General features: G+C 40.8%; 1 protein-coding gene across 1 annotated transcript in view; it reads left to right on the top strand.

Moving 5' to 3' along the window:
- The window catches only part of mmd (mind-meld), a 1597006-nt gene that overhangs the window by 409905 nt on the left and 1164380 nt on the right, over window positions 1-22721 (top strand). Inside the window, exon 5 of the mRNA XM_068225859.1 lies at window positions 6737-6757. Within this exon, the coding sequence (XP_068081960.1) occupies window positions 6737-6757 (21 nt within the window). The remainder of the gene's footprint in view (window positions 1-6736; window positions 6758-22721) is intronic.

Genomic DNA, 22721 nt, shown 5'->3' with positions numbered 1-22721 from the left:
CACATTAGTGACAACAGTTGAAACACCTTGTCTTAGCACACGAATATTTTGGTTTGAAACACTTCTGAAGCAGTTTAGATGTGTGTTCTTCCGAGCGAAATGTTTGGTTATGTTTAACAGTATGGAATGCAAAACTGACTTCAGAATCTGCCACTTTCTCTTCAGCTGACCCCAGTTCAGCTCCTCGAAAGAAAATATGAGATATGAGCTAGATGCAGCAGATTTGTTAGCGATTTTGTGCTTCTTAGTTTCCAACCGTTTTCCACCGCTTACTATTGAAAACAACGATGAATATTTGGTGCAGCGAATCGCGCTTTTCGATTTATCTGGTACTATAAATGGGTAAAGAAACTTCAATTCGGCATTTAGTACACGTTTACATTTGTCTTTCAGCATAATTACCACGGCTAACTTAAACCACGCTACCTGATCTTCTGGATAACCACCAGTACCGTTGCATATGTTGTACTCAAAGCCGTGAAAGAGCTGTTCTGAGAAGTGGCGTGGCGTTGCTTGAGAATTCATTGCTAGATCGCACTGTTTAGACCTGTTAAGCCGTATTTTTATTTGGCGAGGATACATAATTCATCATATTCGAATTAAATTAACGGATACAACACTTTTGTGGAAAGAAAAGACTTTTAATTCAAATTAAAAACTTATCAATAATAAACGACAAATAACGTCCAATACTCTGCTCATAATTTTAGCGCTTTCCGATTTAGTCTTTGTTATAAAATTCTTCAGGAATATTTACATTTTCAGCTGTAGCCATCTTAAATTAAATGTGCGCTATTTCTGGTTTCCTTTCATTCGTTTAAATCATAAATAATTACAAAGCCACATTCTACAAAAGAGATAAAACGAGTTATAATGCAATAAATATTTCGCAAAATTTTCACTGGATATTTTTAAAAAAGCCGCATATTTATAAAATTGTTGAGCCTCTTCGCGGGCCGCAGGATAGAATGTTAAAAGGTATCTTGCGAAAAGTGGGACATCTGGTCACCCTAATAGAAGATAATATGTGCCCAACCACCTATACAACTCAGTCGATCATGCGGGTAAGGACTGAAAACTTCAATCTACATTTGTTTATTCAAAATCATTAACATCGGTGAAATATTGGCTACTTCCATTACCTTTCCAGTCTTGACACTTAACTATCCTTAAATCGCCAAAATCCTACCGAAGTTAGACTGACGTTAAACAAATAGCAAATTAGATATGTGGTCACAATCAGACATCAAATGCTGTATCTACGGATAACCCGTGACCTTCAGGCCACAGCAAGTTTTCACACAATAAGCCGCAGCATAACTAGTGGAGCATTACATTTCTTACTGTAATATTTAATCATACATGATGATGTCTTCTTTCAGATTGGTATAAATTTTGTTTTATTTAATGCCGCGATGTTTATCTACTACGTAGAATGGCTTAAAACACTTGAATACGTTAGTACTTTACTAGACATTGGCCAAGATCACGGGACATAGGGTAGAAAATGTATTTAATTTCCTTTATTTCTTTCTGTGTATTTGATAGTAAGGCAGTGATGAAGTAGGATACGACAAAAACAGGATTCCCGTGTAGGTAGCTGCTTGTTAGTATCAGACGTAGTATTTCTGCTCGTCTCAAAGTTAATTACATCGCGGACAGAGTTCTCTGTCGGGGAGAAGAAAAGGTATTTCATAATTACAAACAAAGCGAAAATAAAATTAAATAACAGGAAGAAATATCAACAGACCTTCCTCTTTGATGACAAGAAAACATTTCACTGCTTTGCATCTTGCGAAAGTCTTCATAATTGTGCTTGCCGCCAGGTCTTATTCCACTTTTTCAATTGTTTCTTTGTATGATATTCAACAATTGTCCCCCTTTCCCTTCCTTGCTGTTAGAAGTGATACAGAATAATTATGAACACACAACTCACGTTTTATTCTAATTTATTACATGACTTGTTACACGTGCATAGTATTTATGATACAAAGAAGAACCACGAAGATGAATATTTTATCACTCTTTTCTTCCATTATCTGGATAGTACACGAATAAAATGAAGTATAGTTATTGAAAATATATTATGTCCTACACACTCAGAAGACAGACAGAATTCAGCTAAGTGCGTTTATCGACTGTATTGACCCGATGTATGATATCGATCACTAACATGCATAATTTTAAGTATGCGTAGTAAAATAACTCGTCTATCTATCTATAATATCATATTGCATGTCTCATTTCAAATGATTGAGGCACTTAATCTTAAATACCGTGATCACCATGAGCTTATTGATTTTACCATCCTATTAGAGATATGGGAACTAAATAGCTGAAGTTGCTTGATTCTAATATGGTCCACAACGAATATAGTAGGCCATCCTAAGGATATTTCTTGTAAACCTATTGCTGGAAAATACTAGGACAGCGCATCACTCGATTCCTCGAAAGTTCCCTCCAACTGCAATCCTAACTGTTAAGTAGTAGAAACACTCTCTCTTCATCCTTTCAGTCGAGTACGCTTTAGGTCATCCTATGAACCCTAGACCAGCTCAATTCCGGGCAGGTTCTTTAAGTTCGATGATCGTCACGCCAGTTTCCATTTTGACGCCATCCAACCTACGCAATCTTGGGCTTCCAATTCCTAGTTTGCCACCCATCATTCCAGGAAAATCACATTATTAGGGGTTATCAGACAGGTTTTACAAACCCGATGAGTAAAGGTGATGATGACTACTATTACTATTCCCGTAATAATTGAAATATAACAAGCCCTAAGGGAATCAACACGTTTAGATAAAATACAAGAAAATAAATCCTTGTGAATTTTCATGACAGCTACAGCTATGAGTTTCCATACAAATAACAACTTCCTGTCGAGTGTAGCTCAGCTACATGTATATTTATGAACGTTGTAGTGTGAGGGGTTTATTCAGTGACAATGGCGATTCTCAAACGTATTTCGTGGACACCATACTTCATATAAATATTAGAAGCATACACTTGTCAAGGCCAGGAACATTTTCTCACCAATTCTTTCCCAAAAGAGATACACTCTAAGAACAACTCTGTCAGAATAATTCGTTGCTGTTGTAAATTCATCTTAGGCGCTTCGGACATCTTTGATCTTGAGGCCTGTGTACAGGCCTGTACTCTCGGATAGCCTGTTTTCTTGTGGAGTCTGTAGTATATACCGTAGTAGTGTGAGCTAGTCCTGCGACTGGAATGAAAGGTCAAGTAATCAAGTTCAGGGCATCTGGCCATAAAACTGAACCAGATCCACATCTGCTCCACACATCGGACCGCGACCTCACAAGGGTTTAGAAGAAGCGGAGGAGGATGAAGGAAAATGTATGACAATACTGGACTTTGTTACATACTATCCACTTCATATCCGTATCGACTATATGATCCAATTAATTGAAGGAACAATTAATCGATCAGGTGGATTCTTGTTCCTTCAATTAATTGGAATATTGGACTTTATCTACCATTTATCTATTCTTTCCGTGAAATGAATGTGGAAAATACTGTGACAGATCCATGCTTGCTTGGAGCTCCGGCCGAAGAAGCTGCTTTTTACCTCTGTAGTTGACCGACTCCATGGTTGAGTGGTCAACTTTTCGCTCTTCGATTCCCGGCTTGGTTAAGGGATTTTAATCTTGAACGGTTAATCTCCTTGGTTCGTTGACTGGCTATGTATACTGTCCACATTATTCCTCCAACTCACACATCGCACCCAATACCATCCTTTACCACATTAGCACGCAGTTTCCTATACACGGCAGATGCCGCTCGCACTCATCGGAGGGTCTGTCCCACAAAGAATGCACCAGGCTTGTAATTGATACACGAAATGATTATTGTTATTACCTCTGTCTGATATGCAGAGAGGAGTGGTCGCACGTGTTAACATGTTGCGGCTATGGAGCCAAGTTCTGAATCCAGGAGACCAGACGTTTCGAACCCCACCGTCGATTGTCCTGAGAATGTTTATTTGTGGTTTCCCATTTTCACCTCCTTATCCAATGTCCTTCACCATCATTCCTTTAATCCTCATTTGTTCCTCAACTGAGGTAGGCGACAGGAAAGGCATCCAGTCGTAAAATCATGCCGTTCTAAAAAGTCAAGAATAACGGCCGAGAGGATTCGTTGTGCTGACCACATGACACCTCATACTCTGCAGGCCTTAGGGCTGAGCAGTGGTCGCTGGGTAAGCCATGGCCCTACAGGGCTGCTACACTATGGGGTCTGTTGGGTTTTAATTCATCCCCGACCCCGTATCAAGAAACAGGACTAAGGCGTAGATAAATAATCATTACCTCTGTCATACATCAGACTTGATCATTCGGTCACACGTTTGAATAGATATAATTGTACCGAGCTCGACAGCTGCAGTCGCTTAAGTGCGGCCAGTATCCAGTAATCGGGAGATAGTGATTTCGAATCCCACTGTCGGCAGCCCTGAAGATGGTATTCCGTGGTTTCCCATTTTCACACTAGGCAAATGCTATCCCATCGTGGCCATAAGACTTACCTATGTCGGTGTGACGTAAAACAAATAGCAAAGAAGTGATATAATTGTGCTTACAGGAGGTCACTGACCGAAGTGTTTCAAACTCTTGACCTGGAATACTATGATATGGATTATCATGCAGAGGATAATAATTATTTCCAGTAGCGTAATTATTTTGGAAGAACCCCTTCCCGCCATCCAGGGATATACAGCAATGAGAACCTGGAATTATTTCTCAAAGAAAGGTTTGACCCTCTTCGGGGTGATCAAGAAGACGCGACCGCTGTTACAAGGCTATTTGAAGCTAGATCATGATTTTTTTTATGGACGTCATACAGAGCACACTGCAGTTTTCGCAGCAGGGTTTCCTTGGGCCTTTCTTTAACTTCACGTGTATAAGGCGCCATGTACAAATGTGGTCCTGCGATATTTCACGCTGACAAAACAGCCACCACCGCATGAAAAGGAGGGTGTGGAGAAGAGGGAAGGCGATGAGACGTGCTGAAGGTAACGTACTGCAGCTTGACGAAGAGAAATTGGAGCGAGGCAAATGGAATTATGAAATCCCGTCTCTGCAAAGCTTAAATTACATTGTTTGTCAGGTGTGCGAGATGTGTTGCGTAATATTCCATCCGTTTGCAATATGCGCGGTTTTCTACTTAATAGCTTCGCAAATGGACCGTATATGTTTATAATATATCTACAGGTCGATTTGTTGAAGAACAAAACTGACCGGGACGGGTGCGTTATATACAGGAGCAGACTTCCCTTCCGCCTCCCCTTCACAGATTACCACTCCATGCCTTTACGCAGTATAAATTAATATATTTAGCTGATTATTTTCCATATTCCATGATAATTTTAGCCTCAGAATCTCATTATACCGGTGTGGTAGAGCAGTTTTATAGATTCTAGCTTCTTAATGCTGAGTGTGCAGAATCGTAACCTGACTCAGTCACATGACATTTAAGAGTGTTTAAATGCAAGACTCGTGTCAGTAAATGTACTGACATATTAAAGAACCTGTGTCTGGGGCAAAAATTCGACACGCCCGCGTCTCTTCAGACCAAGAGAAGCTGAAAAGGCACTCATCATCTTAAGAGATTGTCCTTGATAAGTTTAATCAGAAATATTTTATACTCTAATTGTCCGACTCATTGGCTGAATGGTCAGCGTTCAGGCTTTCGGTTCACAGTGTCCCGCGTTCGATTCCCTGCCACGTCGGGGATTTTAATCGCGTCTGATTAATTCTTCTGACCCGGGAACTGGGTGTTTGTGTATTTCCCAACACTTTCCTCTACATATTTAGCCAACTCACCACACCACCAACCACCACAGAAACAAGCAGTAGTGGTTAGCCTATATCCCTCCATATAAGGTTGGCGTCAGGAAGGGCATCCGGCCGTAAAACAAGGCCAGGTACGTACGTATGTATGTATGTATGTATGTATGTATGTATGTATGTATGTATATACACACACACGGTTCTCACCCGTGACCTCACAGATGTGGGAAAAGTGGTTAGAAAAATAAGAAGGGGAAGCGGCAGAAGAAGAAGAAGAAGAAGAGTTGTTCTTACAAGTAGCTTTACGTCGCACCGACAAAGATAGGTCTTATGGCGACGGTGGGATCGGAAAGGGCTACGAGTGGGAAGAAGCAGCTGTGGCCTTAATTAAGGTACAGCCCCAGCATTTTCTTGGTGTGAAAACGGGCAAACACGGGAAACCATTTTCAGGGCTGCCGACATTGAGGTTCGAACCCAGTATCTCCCTAATACCGTAACTTCCTTATAAACACGGGCTGATGATCACACTGTTTTGATACTTCAGCTATCACAACAACCATGACAACTGAACGATATTTTCATATCAGTCGTGCTTGCCTGGATGGACTTACAAATTTTTTAATCTGCATAATTGTATATCTCCATTGTCCGACTCGTTGGCTGAATGGGCAGCGTACTGGCCTTCGGTCCAGAGGGTCCTGGGTTCGATTCCCGAGCTGGTCGGGGATTTTAATCGCTTCTGATTCATTCTTCTGACTCGGGAACTGGATGTATGTGTCCGTCCTAACACTCTCCTCGTCGTATTCAGACAACATACCACACTACCTACCACCACAGAATCACGCAATAGTGATTACATCCCTCCATATTGGGTTGGCGTTAGGAAAAGCATCCGGCCGTAAAACAGGGCCAAATCCACATGTGCGACACAGTTCGCATCCGCGACCCCACAGGTGTGGGGGAAAAAGCGGTAGCAAAAAGAAAACAAATAAGTGTATATCTAATTTATCATCGCACGTGCGGTAAAAACGCATGAAATATGAAAGAAAATTATGCTTTTCAAAACTTTTATTGTGTGCACATTTTCGTTTCAGCCAACATCAACGGGGAAATTTCACATTCCTTGGTTTGGCCTCCATAATATTGCTACGTGAATGTATATTAATGAAATAATATATAACCCAATACAGCGGGGAGTGGTTGTATGTGTCCGTCCTAACACTCTCCTCATCACATTCAGACAACATGCAATTTTCACACGAGGCAAATACACCTTAACTGAGGCCACGGCTGCTTCCTTCCCACTCCTAGCCCTTTCCTATCCCATCGTCACCATAAGACCTATCTGTGTTGGTGCGACGTAAAGCAACTTGTAAAAAAAATGGAAGAAGGTATTTAAACCCTTTTCACATATTTTCTTATGCTCATAAAATACTTTCAGCCAAAACTGACCAAGTATACAATCGTTGAAAACCATTGTAAGTGAGAACTTACAAGTATCATAATCAAGTTGATCTTTTTCCTCTTCAGAATTTCGAATAGACGAAAGGCTTTTTTATCCATGAGTTTTCAGAATCTGATGGAGGGAAGTAATTTCTGAAGATGGTCGCTGAAATCAAAGCTCCTGAGCTTAAGAACAGAGTTTCTAGAAATTCTGTTCATTCGGTTCCTCGTCATGTAACAAACAAAAAACAAAGTGACAGAAAAATTGAACTGAATCTACTTTGGACTTCTGCCTTCCAAATCAGTGATAAAGGCGTAATTTGAGGTGAAACTTCTGAAGTGTACGGCAAAATTATAATTTATTCATACTCGTGTGTGTGTGTGTGTGTGTGTGTGTGTGTGTGTGTGTCATATCGATCCACGTATATGTTTCATAGATTTCTCCGACTAACACAACGAGGACTGGACGTAAAAATTTAGGAAATTGAGTGAAGCAGTTTCGTAGATCATTGATATCAATAAACGTGTATTTGTTGTCTCCCTCGAGACATCTATTCTGTTTGCCAGCATACCTGTTTTTTAATTTAGTTAAACTTTAGGCTCAGTAAATTGACTAAGTATGTAAATAATTGAAATAACCTAGTGAGAGGCCGTACAGCTTATCTCTCATCATACTGCTTTCTTACCTTCTTCCGCCTCAAACTCCCCTCTTCTCATCAAACGTATTTAGGAAAGAATTTTAAACGTTTTCATTTTTCAGTCTAAAACTCACGCAGGTTTTCTGACTATATACAGTAAATACTTCTTAGCTAAACTTTAGCTGCTTCTCTACGTTCTCAGTGGAATATTAAATAAAGCCTTGCTTTTAAAATACTTTTGACTTCTATACAGTATTTCCAAATTTAACTTTAAAACTCCGTCACACTTCAAATGCAGTATATTATTTTAGACAAATACTGGGGCTGTACCTTAATTCAGATCAGTGTCCTATACGTTCGTAGTAATTTATTACGTTGCTGTTCCTCCAAATAGGAACGTTCTGCTTACCACTCCTCATTTTAATATAAAAATACACATCTGAACCTCCAAGAGTGTGTCCGTCAAAAGAAGGATATTAGGATGACTGTGGTGGAATGACACACTGAACTATGAGCCCATGGCAGATTTCACTATCTCAAGATGGTATCTTAAATCCCATAGCGGAGTTTACTAATCGAACATTGTAAATCCATCAAATGAAACCCAGCTGTGGAAGAGTTTACTACAATTTCAATAGTTCCACTTTTGGTAATTTAGAAGATAGTGCCTCCCTGGTATACATTTGCTACTTACTTTCCTCCTCTCTTCTCGTTCTAATCCATAAGCATTTATCTTTCCATAAACCGCTGGTATCTTACATGTGGCGTGGCAGCCTGGTTTCCATAATTATATTCGAATCACCTTTGTTGTTCATAGTTTATATGGATCATCTACTGAAATATATAAGGTGGCAGGGTGGGATTCAGTTAGGTGGAAATGCAGTACGTAACCAGTTTGGCCTATGCCGATGGCTTGGTTTTAATGGCAGATAGTGCTGAAAGCCTGAGGTCTAAACTTGAAAATAAGTGCAAAGAGTATGACATGAAAATTAGCCTTTACAAGGCTTAAGTTATATTAGTAGGTAAGAAACCCAAGAGAAATGAATATAAGGTTGGAAATACAAAGCTGGAATTGGTAGACCATTTCAAGTATGTGTATTCTTCCACGAGAGATTAAATCAAGGTGCACCAAAGCCAATGGAGTGAGCTCGCAATTGATATCGTTGATCGGTGAGAGAGAAGTCAGCTCCCGGACGAAACCATCCTTACACCGGTCTGTTTTTAGACCAACTTTGCTTTACGGGAGTGAAAGCCGGGTGGACTCTACATGTCTTCCTCACAAGTTCGAAGTAACAGACATGAAAGTAGCGAGAATGATCGCTGGTACAAAAGGTGGGAACAATGGCAATTGGGTACTCGAAATGAGGAGATAAAGACTAAGTTAGGAATGAACTCGACTGATGAAACTGTGCGCATAAACCGGATTCCGTTTTGTGGTAATTTGAGGCAAATGGAGGAGGATAAGTTACGTAGAAGAATAATGGAATCGGCTATGGACTGTGGGAGGAGTAGAGGGAGACCAAGACGACGATGGTTAGACTCAATTTCTAATGTTTTAATGATAAGAGGTATGGAACTAAATGAGGCCACAGAGCTGGTTACAAACGAAGGATTGTGGCGGCATTTAGTAAATTCATAGATCCTTGCAGACTGAAAGCTGAAAGGCATAACAGTTTATGATATGTATGTATGTATGTATGTTGTTATGTATGTATGTAGGCATATGTACGTATTTATTCGAATCAAAATGTGTCGACTCCAAGACACTACCTCTGAATGACAGTAGAGGAACGAATTAATGATCCTTTGATCCGAGAGTGGCACTAAACTTGGAGGATGTAAGGCTTAGTCCCAATTTGAAAAGGTGTCTCATTCGAGGATCGCTAAATTATTAAACCCAACTTATTGCGTACGCCTTTTTGTCACTTTTTCCAGACAATAGATATCACAAACATTCCTATGGGATACTTTTGATATAGTAAATGGTTGAACAATGAAATATATCATCTACGACCACTATCATTAAGAAATTGATTGCATTATCCGTCATATGGATATTCTCGTGAGTAATTGACTTAGTTGTGGCTGGCGTAGTGGGGAAATGGCGCTGTGCTCGGCCCGGCGAATGTAATAGAAGGGCGTAGCATGTAACAGCGAGCACTTCAGACCACGTATGGGCTGTATGAGTAATAGCTGACTGCAGGATGAGTAAGACACGAGATCTTAGCGCATTCGATCGCGGTCAGTTTGTCAACACCAGAAATACGGACCGCTGCATCTCTGAATTTGAGCAGGTTCAGGGCTTCCCAAGAGCCAACGTGTCTACGTCTACGTGGCTTCATGCAAAACCACCACCGCCGGGATCAATTGCCGTGGCGTACGAAGTGTTGAAAGCAGGGTTTAGCCGTCGGCTAGTTCGGATCATATGAGCGGATAGACGGGAAATAGTGCAGGAGACAAATCGTAAATTCAGTGCTGGACAACAACGACCTGTGAGCAACCATGCCATCCAGATCCATCTTCTCGCCATGGGGTACAGAAGCAAGCGTTCCACGAGGGTATTTTTGCTCAACACTCGTCACAAGGCACAACGACCTCACCGCCTTGGACGGCCGAAGCATGAAAGAAAGTCGCCTGGACAGATGAGTCTAGTACGAGTTTGTACATGCTGATGGCCGGGTACGAGTGCATCGTCAACCACATGAGGCAATTGATCCGTCTAGCCATCAGCATACATTTCAGGCCAGTAGTGGTTGTATCCTCATACGGGGAATGTTCACGTGGGATGAAATGGACCCCTCTCTCCCAGGTAAATCTGACAACGTCCCTCACCAGCGAACATTAAACGAACCTGCTGGCAGATCATGTTTAATCCCTTTGTTCGCCTCCAGTATCCTGCAGATGACCTGTACTTAAAGCAAGGCAATGCTCCAGCCCATTGCTTCCGAATTGTGACTGACTGGTTGGATCAGCAGTCCACGGAAATGGAGATACTTGCCTGACCTTCAAGGCCCCAATCTCAATCACATTGAGCACATGTAGGATGCTGTTGGGAATTATGTGTATGGTCTAGACCCTGCTCTGACCAGTCTTCATGGATTACGGGAGGCTGTGAGCGATCATGAATCAGCATAGCACCTCAGCGCTTCCGGTGTCTAATGGATTCCGAACTGCGCCGCATCGCCACCGTCATCAAGACAAAAGGGTTGCGCGCTGCTAGGCAGGTATCTCTAATTCAATTCCTCATGAGTGTATACTGTATGCAGTAGAGCTAACAGTCTCCCGTCGTTCGATTCGAATATTGCGTATCAACCGATACTCGTTGAATGTCCCAGCAGTTAGGGAAAGCATTTTGTAGTTCTGAGAGCACAAAAATTAGGTCACTCTATGTTCTCGGGATTTAACGAGGACCATTAGGGTTAATTATTACTGAGACTGGTCTGAAAAGAAGTACTGTATGCACCGAGCAGGTGGCCGAGCGGCTTGGGTCATGTACACTAGCTATCAGCTTGAACTCGGGAGACAGGGGTCCTAACCCCACTGTCGTCCGACTCCAAGGCTAAATGGTTAGCGTGCTGGCCTTTGGTCACAGGGTTCCCGAGTTCAACTCCCGGCAGGGTTGGAAATTTTAACCTTAATTGGTTAATTTCGCTGGCAGGGGGACTGGGTGTACGTGTCATCTTCGTCATAATTTCATCCTCATCACGACGCGCAGGTCGCCTACGGCAGTCAAATCAAAAAGACCTGCATTTGGCGAGCCAAACTTGTCCTCGGACACTTCCGCCACTAAAAGCCATACGACCGAGCTCGATAGCTGCAGTTGCTTAAGTGCGGCCAGTATCCAGTATTCGGGAGATAGTAGGTTCGAACCCCACTGTCGGCAGCCCTGAAGATGGTTTTCCGTGGTTTCCCATTTTCACTCCAGGAAAATGCTGGTGCTGTGCCTTAATTGAGGCCACGGCCGCTTCCTCCCCAATCCCAACTCGTTCCTATCCCATCATCGCCGTAAGACGTTTCTGTGTCGGTGTGACGTAAAACAAATTGTAAATAAAAAGTATTTTATGAAGCATCGAAGAATTACAGTCTACAGTAGTATGTTGGTACTGGAGGTAAGAACTCGGTCCAAAGACTTCCATTGTCAAAAGACTACAGTTTTCAGTAGATGATTTTCTAATATAAGTTGCGCCATCTCGGAAGAATGTTACATGATCCTGTGTTACACACTTGCATGTGACGATGTGACTGTATAGTACTTTCCATAGCACCTTTTCCTAACTAGGGTTCAGCATTGCAAACGTACAATGGGCTCACAAATTGTACGTGAGAAGCCTGGTAAAAGGTGCACTGACTTGACGATTCACGTTCCTTTACTCCACTCATTAAATGCTTACGTTCGCTCAACAGCACGGGCTGGGGACATCATGATCTGATGCGAGGCTTCTCTAAATGTTAGAATCTTGCTGTCTAGAGGTATGGGTACACACAACCGTGAGCAATATAAACATTATCCCCATCATTTGCATAGTGTCCTTCAAGACGATGTATCCTACCAAGTAATATGCCCCATTTATCAATAGTTTGAGGAACAGTGCATTACTTGGCCTCACAACTCATTTGACATCAGTCGTTCAGGTCATCTACGGGACTTTGTGGAGAGGTACATGCATGTTTTTCGTTGTGAAGGAGATTTTGATTATTTGTAATCTTTTCTATCATAATTTTGTTACTCTTTCGACTTTGATTTCTCATGAGCCATGAGAATAAATTTTTCGTTTATTATCAAAATGTAAGAGGCCTTAAAACGAAGGTTGACATATTTACCCAAAGTCTCCTGTGCTCTTCCTTTGATGTAGTCGTATTGATTAAGACTTCTTTATTGAATGATATATATGATAGAGTCTTACTTGACAGAAGATATTTAGTGTTTAGAAATGACAGAGATCCTTTAGTAGCCGAAAAGGAGCGGGCCGGGGGAATCTTGATGACCGTCAGTAAAAGAGTTTTAAGGCGAAAATATTATCCATATAAAATAGGCAATGCTGAGAATCACTTACTATTTGTATCCCAAATCATAATGGGAAATTATTTATAAACGACGCACACATTACTCCAGCATCGTCTTTCACAGTGTATCAGGACTACTTTAGTTATTAGGCAGCACTGACAACTTTATGATTTCCGACTGCGTTATTACAGGTGATTTCAAACTTCCTGAGAGAGATGGTACTGGTTATTCATTTACTGACAGAACTTTGACTTGTAGGAGGTTGGGTCAATTGATTTCATATTTAGGTCTAAAATCTTACAAGAATATTCTTAAATATAGTTCTAGGATGATATATATTGTATTGCCCAATTTTATCCTTGATATGGAACGTGAGGAATTTGTTCTTGTGTCAGAAGACTTACATCATCCCCCACTCTATTTGTTTTTACCTCCAGTAAAATGATGCTCATTACCAAAACATATACATCGAAAACGCTACGATTTCAAGAAAGTGGATTTTCTACAACTGTATTAACAATTAAGAGATATTGATTGGAACCTGTTGTATACGTATCAGGACGGGAATCAGGCTGTGGATTTCGTTTACTCATCAATGTACAGATGCTTCAACAATTGCATACCTGAGAGATGTGCCAGTAAAAATTCAAAATTTCCAGTTTGGTTTAATCATTACATCATTCAGATAATCAAAAAGAAAATGATTTACAGCCAAAACGAGAAAGTTCTCAAGATATTGTGATGATCGATATAGGCAGCTCAGATCTGAATTGTAAGTAAAAATACATTTTGCCTATAGAGTTTACATCAATAAATTAAGCTATTTTAACATTTGATATAATTCATTTCTAGAGACACATTAAAGGTAAGCGACTCATGTGAACAGGAGAAACTACGTTTGAGTATAATGGTGAGAGCTATGGAGGCGGTAATATCGCTCGTGGTTTTGCTTGATATCTTTCGTCAGTTTCTGTCAAACCAGTTGTAATTACGCGTTGAAAAATTTGGCTAAAGACTGCATTCACTTATTTCCCTCTGTTGAGATATTACCTGTGAGATGTCTGTTGAAGAGGTGAAGAAAGCCATTAATGGTAAATCCTAAAAGAGCACGTGGTCCTGTTGGAACACCATCGTATATAATTAGGGGTTTTGTTGATTTATTGACTAGTCAATTAACTTTCATTTTTAATTTTTCTATTCGAACTTCATCCCTTCATGAAAAATGGAAAATAGCTAACTTTACATCAGTATTTAAGGCAGGCAGTTTTGTAACGATATCTAATTATCGTCCTGTGTGCGTAATCGACACCATATCTAAGGTATATTAACATATATTATCGGATTTACAACCATATCAAGTTTGCGTTATCTGAATTTCAACATGGCTTTGTGCACAAGGAATCAGTAATCACAAATGGTATGGGCTATATTCAAAATTTGTATGATACCCATAATAACAACAACGGAAGGAGTAGTGTTATTTATATGGCTTTCTAAACGCATTCGATAAATTCGACGATAGAATTTTAGTTAGTAGGCAAAAAGTATATATATGGATTTTTTAAACAGTTAATACAGTTGCCGGGCTGAGTAGCTCAGACGGTTAAGGCGCTGGCCTTCTGACTCCAACTTGGCAGGTTCGATCCTGCCTCAGTCCGGTGGTATTTCAAGGTGCTCAAATACGTCAGCCTCGTGTCGGTAGATTTACTGGCAAGTAAAAGAACTCCTGCGGGACTAAATTCCGGCACCTCGGAGTCTCCAAAAACCGTAAAAGGGTAGTTAGTGGGGCGTAAAACAAATAACATTATTATTATTATTATTATTATTATTATTATTATTATTATTATTATTATTATTATAGTTAATACAGTTAATGTGTTCATATTTATAAAATCGATAGCAGTTTCTTTATTTTAACAACGAAATTTCAGATAATTTTATCAGTCAATCAGGGGTATCACAAGGATCTAATCTTGGACCTCTTCTTTTAAATTCTAAATAATGATTTATCAAATAATGTTTGCCATTCTGATTATTTTTTGCAGATGATTTGAAACTTAACAAATACATTATCGACTACAAAGAACAGGATGTGCTACAAGAAGACATTGATAATGTCATTTGTTGGTGTGATATTAATAATTTGCCTTTGAATGTTAGTAAATACGAGTATAATAACATGATTTTTACCAGGAGGAATTTGAAACATCAGCCCATCGTATACACGGAACCAAATTGGATAGGGTTTTAACGTTTAAGGATATGGGTATAATTCTTTATTGTAAGCTAACGTTCAACGATCATATCAATGAAAAAACAAAGAATGCAAACCGAATGCTAGGAGTATTTATCAGAATTTTGGTAACTTTTACCCAGCCTTCTGAGCCGGTACTGAATAAATTATATGTTACCTTAGTAAGGCGCATATTAGAATATTCCACAGTAATCTGCAACCTGTATAAAAATCACCACGTGAATGCTACTGAAATTGTACGAAAGAACGTATGCCATGCTTCCCAAAACAATACCTCACACCTAGGTATATTACCAACTAAACCTTTATTCTTTACCGTTGAAGTATACAAAAGAACATCGATGGATTTGCGTCATTTTCAGAACATAAACGGAAATGTCCAAATAGGGGCAAAAACAAAGTGATAACAGTTCCCCAGGGTGGATTTTTATCACAGTTGGAGAGCTTCAGTATTGTGTATGTCCTCCACGAGCATTTATCACAGCTTAGCACCTACGTGGCATGCTCCGTATAAGTCGACGGAGGTCACGTTGCGGTATCAGGTCGAATTCTTCAATGAGAGCCTGTTCGAGGTCTTGAGAGTCTGTGGTGGAACAGGACTCCCACGAACACTTCTGTCAAGCCTATCCCACCCATGCTCGATGGGATTAACGTCGGAACTCACTGCTGGCCATTCCATCTCTTGAATGTCCAGTTCTCGCAAGACAGCTCTGGAGATTCGCGCTACTTGAGCCCTGGCATTTTCGTGCATGGGAACGAATTCACGGCCAATATCGTATGTATCAACCAACACACACTGTAGCAGTATCTGATCGATGTACCCCGCAGTGGTAAGATTTCCGCGGATGACGACAAGGTCCGTACGGCCATCAATACTGATGCCACCCCACATCATCACAGAACCTTGTGCGAATCAGTCACCTACCTGGACAATATCTGGCATGTACTGCTCACCACGGCGTCTCCATACACGCTGACGTCCATCACACTGTGTCAGGGGAAATTTTAACTCGTCTGTGAACAACAAAGGTGTCCATTGGCGAAGTTGCCAGTTGACGTGGGTACGGGCAATCAGAAGGCGAGCTGCGGGATTTTCCTGCGTTAAACGGGGCACTCGAACAGGATGTATGGGTCATAAGGACACTCCTCTTAACGTGTTTCTCACTGTCTGGTGTCCGCATCCGTAGCGTAACGGTTGTGTTATTAGCTGCCGTCCTGGGGCCCGGGTTCGATTCCCGGTACAGCCAGAAATTTACTAATGGCAGGAGGGCTGGAATGTGATTAAAATGGTACATGCAGCTCACCCCCAATGGGGGGTGTGCCTGAAAAGAGCTGCACCACCTCGGAATGAGGACACGAGTTTAGTTTACTTACTGTCTTGTCAGACACCGTGACTCCAGTGACCCCCCTGAGGTCTTGTTGCAGTTCTCCGGCAGTAGCTGAACGACGCCGCAACGCACAGATGGTCAGATATCGGTCATCCTCTGGGTTTGTCATGCGTCCACGACCTTGTCGAACCCTACTTGTGAACTGGCCTGTCTCATTTTAGCGATTCCACAAGCGGTGAACAACTGACGGAGAGACATTGAAATCCACAGCAACACGACGAAAAGTCCATCCTTCCCGGATCACAGTGACGTCCCTTGCGACTTGAACCTCGTTAAGATGCCTCATGGGATGTACTGTTTGACGTACAATGTACTCAAATGACCCCAGTAGTCTGTGTACCTCACAACGACACACGGACGCACCGCTACTCACTTAGTTTTGAGGGGTCACCTGACAGTTTAATGTGTGGCTACGCCTACAATATAACTTAACATCCCTGAATAGCTAACGTCTCAAGGTATGCTGTACGACTTTTGGAACCCCATCTACCAAATTAACGTTCACATACCAGATGTTACAAAACTTGTTCCCCTAAATTTTTGAACTTTGTATGTTGTTTGCAATAATATTCCTGATTAACAGTGCTACCCCACACACTGCTCTCCCTTTTTTAACACCTGTTAAAAATACTTTATTATATCCTAGCTATTCCTCGTTATCTCTACTTATCTGAATAGCATTAACTCCTGACACATCCAGGTGCATCCTGTTTGGTGAACGTCCAGAACATGCTCGGTAAAAAAGATAAATGAAGCAGGATTCTACCCTACTTGCACATAGTCCCTGTGTGAATCTATCCTCTAACGGGTTAGGGAACACCGATGGATTGTATAGTCGCAGCCGCCTGAACACAAGGAGGGCCATGACTCAGAATATGTTCGAGATGCCGAACTACATTATATAGTAATTGGTACCCCGACTCTCAGGACCACTTAAGAGGCCACTCAGCCGTTGCCCATGGTTCACGAACTAGGATGTGACTACAGTAATCCATACCACGAACCACAGCAGTGTAAAAGTGTAATTTATTCTTGTAACATTCTTGTGTCTTTCGGTCTTCCAATTTGTTCCTTATTCCATAAAAAATGAGTCCCATTCACCATCTTTGCGTGGAGCCCCTTGAACCGTAGGAAGTATCGTAAGACGTCTGTCCCAATTACGTTGCTTCAACAACATAGCTTTCCAAGCATCAAAAGAATGCTATCCACAACAAAAATAATTTCGTTTGACTTTCAGATGTTTGTCTTCTGTAACATGACATCATTAGCGAAGAAGGCGCGAGACATGGATCGAGACAGGCTCCGTAATGAACCGGTACAGTTTCAGGCATATGAAATTGTAACTCAGCCTTATGGGACTGTAGGATGGGAATTTCACCGACCATTCCAATCATTTCTTATGAAAGGTGTTCCTTCTTGATATTCAATACCGATGCGTCATCTCACTCTTAGTGAAGAATTAGGTGAAGATTTGTCATCAGTCGATAACTTCTACCTGTATGAACTCGCATTCACCACTACCGTTCAACCCACTTTCATGTCCAGGTCCGTGGCTATCCGGTTAGCATGCTGGCCTATGATCCAAGGGTTTCTGATCTCGATTCCCTACCGGATAGGGACTTTTGGGTGTTTGTGCGAGCTTCAGCATAAGATATCATCCTGGACAGGGCCCTATCCTCATAGACGCGCAGATCACTGATGGGCGTCAACTACATCAGGGCCTCTCTGGAAGCTGCACATCATCATCATCATTATTATTATTATTATTATTATTATTATTATTATTATTATTATTATTCGCTTTAATTCTAAGAAATGCCAAGGGAATGTTCCTTGAATTAAGAAAGACCAGAGTTATGTGGCTCGATTCTGAATGTTAATAATAATTTGACGTCCTTTCAGTTGTAGATTTTACGAAACACCAGGGTATGAGAATTTTCTCCCACGGGATTTATTTAACGCGTCAGTAGCCAATAACTCGGAGTTGCCACATTTAAACACCTTCAGACATCACTAGTCTCAGCCAAGACCGAACCATCTACCTTGAAAACTGAAGGACAATGACTGGCTGACTGGACCACTGATGTTGACCAGTCATAGTGGTATTGAATTGTTCTACTAAGTGTGTGCTTCCTTTCTATTGTGACGTACCCACTTGGCCCACAGATGTATGACAAATTTATAACGTGGCGGGTCACTTTAATATTAAAATAAATAAATGATATGTCATTGTTTCTCCAGAAACAGTATCCCAATGGTGCCAGTCTTCAAGCTTATGGCTTGAAAACAAAAGTAGATAATTAATAATAATAATAATAATAATAATAATAATAATAATAATAATAATAATAATAATGCGTAATGAGACTCAAAAAAACTCCCAGGGGTGAGGTGAACGGAACACAAATCATTAAGTACACTAACTTGGAATTTAAGGATCATTAATAATCATTTCATAAAATACAAATTAAAACAGCTATTTATTAAGCTGAAAAACTTGACGTAACGGCGTTTTAACGACATCTGAACTTACGGAAGCAAAAGAAAAATTGAATGAAATTTATTTTAAAAATGAACTTTTGCGCGAAGACTTGCAGTAACTTATGCCATAAGCTCACCATATGTGGACTCTGTTGTCTTGAAGCTGATGATATGTGGATCTCGTACCGGCTGCCTTTTCTGTTGTTGGATTCCAGTCCTACTTCTACATTTCCTGTCCTTAACACTTCCTACTGTACTCCTTACATAAAGTCGTAATGAGTCCTAATTTTAAGTGCAAAACCACCATGGGTTATGTTTATGGAGAGAATACATTCGTATTCTTCCGTATTACGGAACAGTAGCGTAGCTAAATTCATAATAAAAGCTCTCCTGCCCTGTACTAGTCAAAGCCGGTCTCCCGTTGACTACCTCTCGTCATTGAGATAACAAGTCCCAATGAGAGTAACTTTTGAGTAGAATATACTCAGATGCGAAATGAACTAAGTTAAAATCTTCTCCGATGTGTAGACGTAGAATCGTAGTAAGAGTATCTTCCAAGCGTGAGAATCAGAATCAGAATGTCCGAATACAAGTGACAATCTGCTCACGAGTAAGAATACGAGTATCAATGTGAAAACGACTGCTAATGCTAATAAGAATCTGAATGTCTACTCCAGCTCTTGTCGGTGGTATATATCGGTTCAAAAGTCTCCTTCCATCAGCCATATCACATGGTCCAGTAAGATTCGAGGTCTCATCCCTTCTCCGATGTATGGCTGTGAATCCATCACGTTGCTTCATTACGTTCATTCACATAGGCTGAACTTTCCCGCTGAAATAAAGCGTCCCGAAGCGGAGTTTGAAAAGTGGGTGTTAATAATGTATCAACTGTCTCTTCATGAGGTAGAGAGGGTAAGGTCTCTCGTAACCTAGATGACGTACTTTTCCAGGAATTGGGCTGAAATTAGCCTGCTGACTGTGGTCACCTCACAACGGCTATTGGAAAATGTACTGCAAGTTATAAATATGCATGATGTTGAAATACTTTACCGAATAATTTGTTCGTTCAGAATACGTTATAGCCACGATACAAAGAAATGAAATGATGATTGAAATGGATGATAAAAACCCTATATATATATATACATATTAATTTAAACATGACCTATCAGTGATTAAATATACACATCTTATCAATAAATTTCATAGTTCAATAATTAAAAACATGCAGTGATGTCCCAAACATCACACTATATGCAGTTGCTGAAAATTAAATAATATAATTTCGTTCATGTAAGTGAGATGAATGTAATGTACTGTATCTTGCTGAGTTTATACTGAGAAATAATAATACCCACTTAGTGATATAGAGGTACGAAGTTCCCGAGTTCGATTTTCGTCTCCGCCAGAACTTTGATATCTGGCCCGAGGACTGGACCGAGGTTCACCCAGGACAATGAATAATACGAGGTTGAAATGCTGAACCTCGACCATCCTGGAATGATTTTCCATGGATTTCTGCCAACACCTTCTCGTCCTTATGGAAGAATAATATGTTTCTTAGGAAGCACGGAAGCCTTTTTGTTAATAGATCACAGCGAGTAGCCGTTACAGAAAGCATTAACAGTTACTGTTTACCAATGATGCACAGACTCGGCAGATGAAGCAGAACAGCCTCACACTGATATCCCTACAAGATGGCGATATTATCTCTAACACTGTTACCAACGTCAGATATCTAGAACGTTTTTCTTGTTCGATCCGTCCCTTCTCATACCAATCTAAGCACAACAGGAACACTGTGCCCCACCAGCCAGCAATTACCATAGGGATGCATTACACTTACGCACGCCAACGAGACCTTATAGTAATTAAAATCCAAACACCACGGTACTTAACGCCCTTGAAAGGGCCTTGGCCTGCCAAGCGACCGCTGCTCAGCCCGAAGGCTTGCAGATTGCAAGGGGTCGTGTGGTCAGCACGACGCATTATCTCGGCCATTATTCTGGGCTTTCGAGACCGGGATACTGATTAAATTGAGTCTATTATTGTCTTGTCCTTGACATGACGTTCTCAGTGGCTTCAGACGGCAGTTCATAAACATACTGTTGCATTTTGACGCTTAACTGCAACAGATTTAATCAGTTATTGTCCACATTAGACCATATACTGTCATTGTACTTCATCTGATAGGCCTACATCCACTATACCTTCACCAAGGAGAACCTATTTATAGGCAGACGTTTATCGGGGCTTCTTCATGGAGTTCGGATATTCATCAATATCGCGCTCGAAGGAATAAGCGAAGGAATGCTTCATCTCTTCGTAGCCTGTTATTTGGTATTTAAAGAAGAGGCGGGTGAATTCATATAGAATGTTATTGAAATCTCGAGCCTTGGAGAGGTGACACCATAGTGCAGCGTCGGGAGCAATATGCAATTTAATCTTGGCTAAATGCGATGCTCTCCTGATAATTAGTAACTTTCATAACAGAGAACAACCGACAAACTGTGTGTAGTGAAAGTACGATGTAACAATGAGAGGAAGTGAATAAGTTAATAAAATTCTGTCAAACTCGAATGTTTAATCAAGCTATAGAGCGTTGTTGCTTCGCTTTAGAAGTAAAATATTAATCATTTCTTTATAGTTTACTAGCTGATGTACCCGTGCTTCGCTACGGAATTTTACGTTGTATACAGAATTCTAGGTTTGGTGGTGTACGTGCTGTGAGCAAGATTTTATTGAATTGCATAGCTCTTAACGTTACCCTAGAAACCCGACGGGGAAGTCACCAAACGTCTTTTCTCATATGAAGACTGAGTTAGGCAATATTCATTGTAATGGTAGGCCCGCTTGCCTACCATCAATCACAATCACGTTAGGGAGTTTTCATTATAATGGTAGACACTCACTCTCCACTTGCATTTTTACATCCTCTGAAAGACTGTCTTGGTGGTTTTCCCAACTGAAATGAACATACGCCATTGCAATGATGTCAGTAGGAATGGCGCGATTAAATGCAATACCTTTATATGAAACACTCGATCAAATGAGAAACCACACATATTCTCAGTTTTAACGAACAGAACTAGGCTGCCGATCTAACAGTCCAAAGTTCCAGAGCTGGAATGATCAAAGCCGCAGACAGCCGTGATCCGTGAACCCACTTTCTATATTTTCGGCGGGGAGGAGATCAAATAGCGGAGACTCCCAGGGCAAAAACTATGCCCTTTTACTGATCTGTTTCCTAGGAGTACCCGATGAGTTGGAAATTCACTACACTGGCGGCAGAAAATCTATCTGACTTGGAGGCAAATTATTCCTCCAAGCCAGAGGACAAACCCACTTTTCACTGCTAATTTGGAATAAAATGAATGCAGAATTTAATAAAAGTGAAGAGGAAGAAGCTTTTCTTAAGAAACGTCACTTTTCAGGGTTGAATTTTGAGTTATTTAGTGAATTGTGGTGCTATAATTTGGAATAGACGTAAATTGTTATTCTAGACGAGGCCATACTACTACTGCTACTACTACTACCACTACGTGAGCCTCTGCCTTAAGTATGATCACTGCTAATTCAAAAACTGCGCGTCAGATTAGGGATCGAATAGCTGGAATACTATGATGAACCAGTGTGTTACGTACCAGCTGTATCAGAAAATGTGTGAACCAGAGGAAAGAAGAAAGTTTTCTAAGTCCCCAGCTATTT

The sequence above is a fragment of the Anabrus simplex genome, chromosome 2 (genome assembly GCF_040414725.1).
Source record: "Anabrus simplex isolate iqAnaSimp1 chromosome 2, ASM4041472v1, whole genome shotgun sequence".
NCBI lineage: Eukaryota > Metazoa > Arthropoda > Insecta > Orthoptera > Tettigoniidae > Anabrus > Anabrus simplex.
The sequence above is the reverse complement of the archived record's forward strand: the minus strand, read 5'-3'. Positions and strand labels throughout refer to the sequence as shown.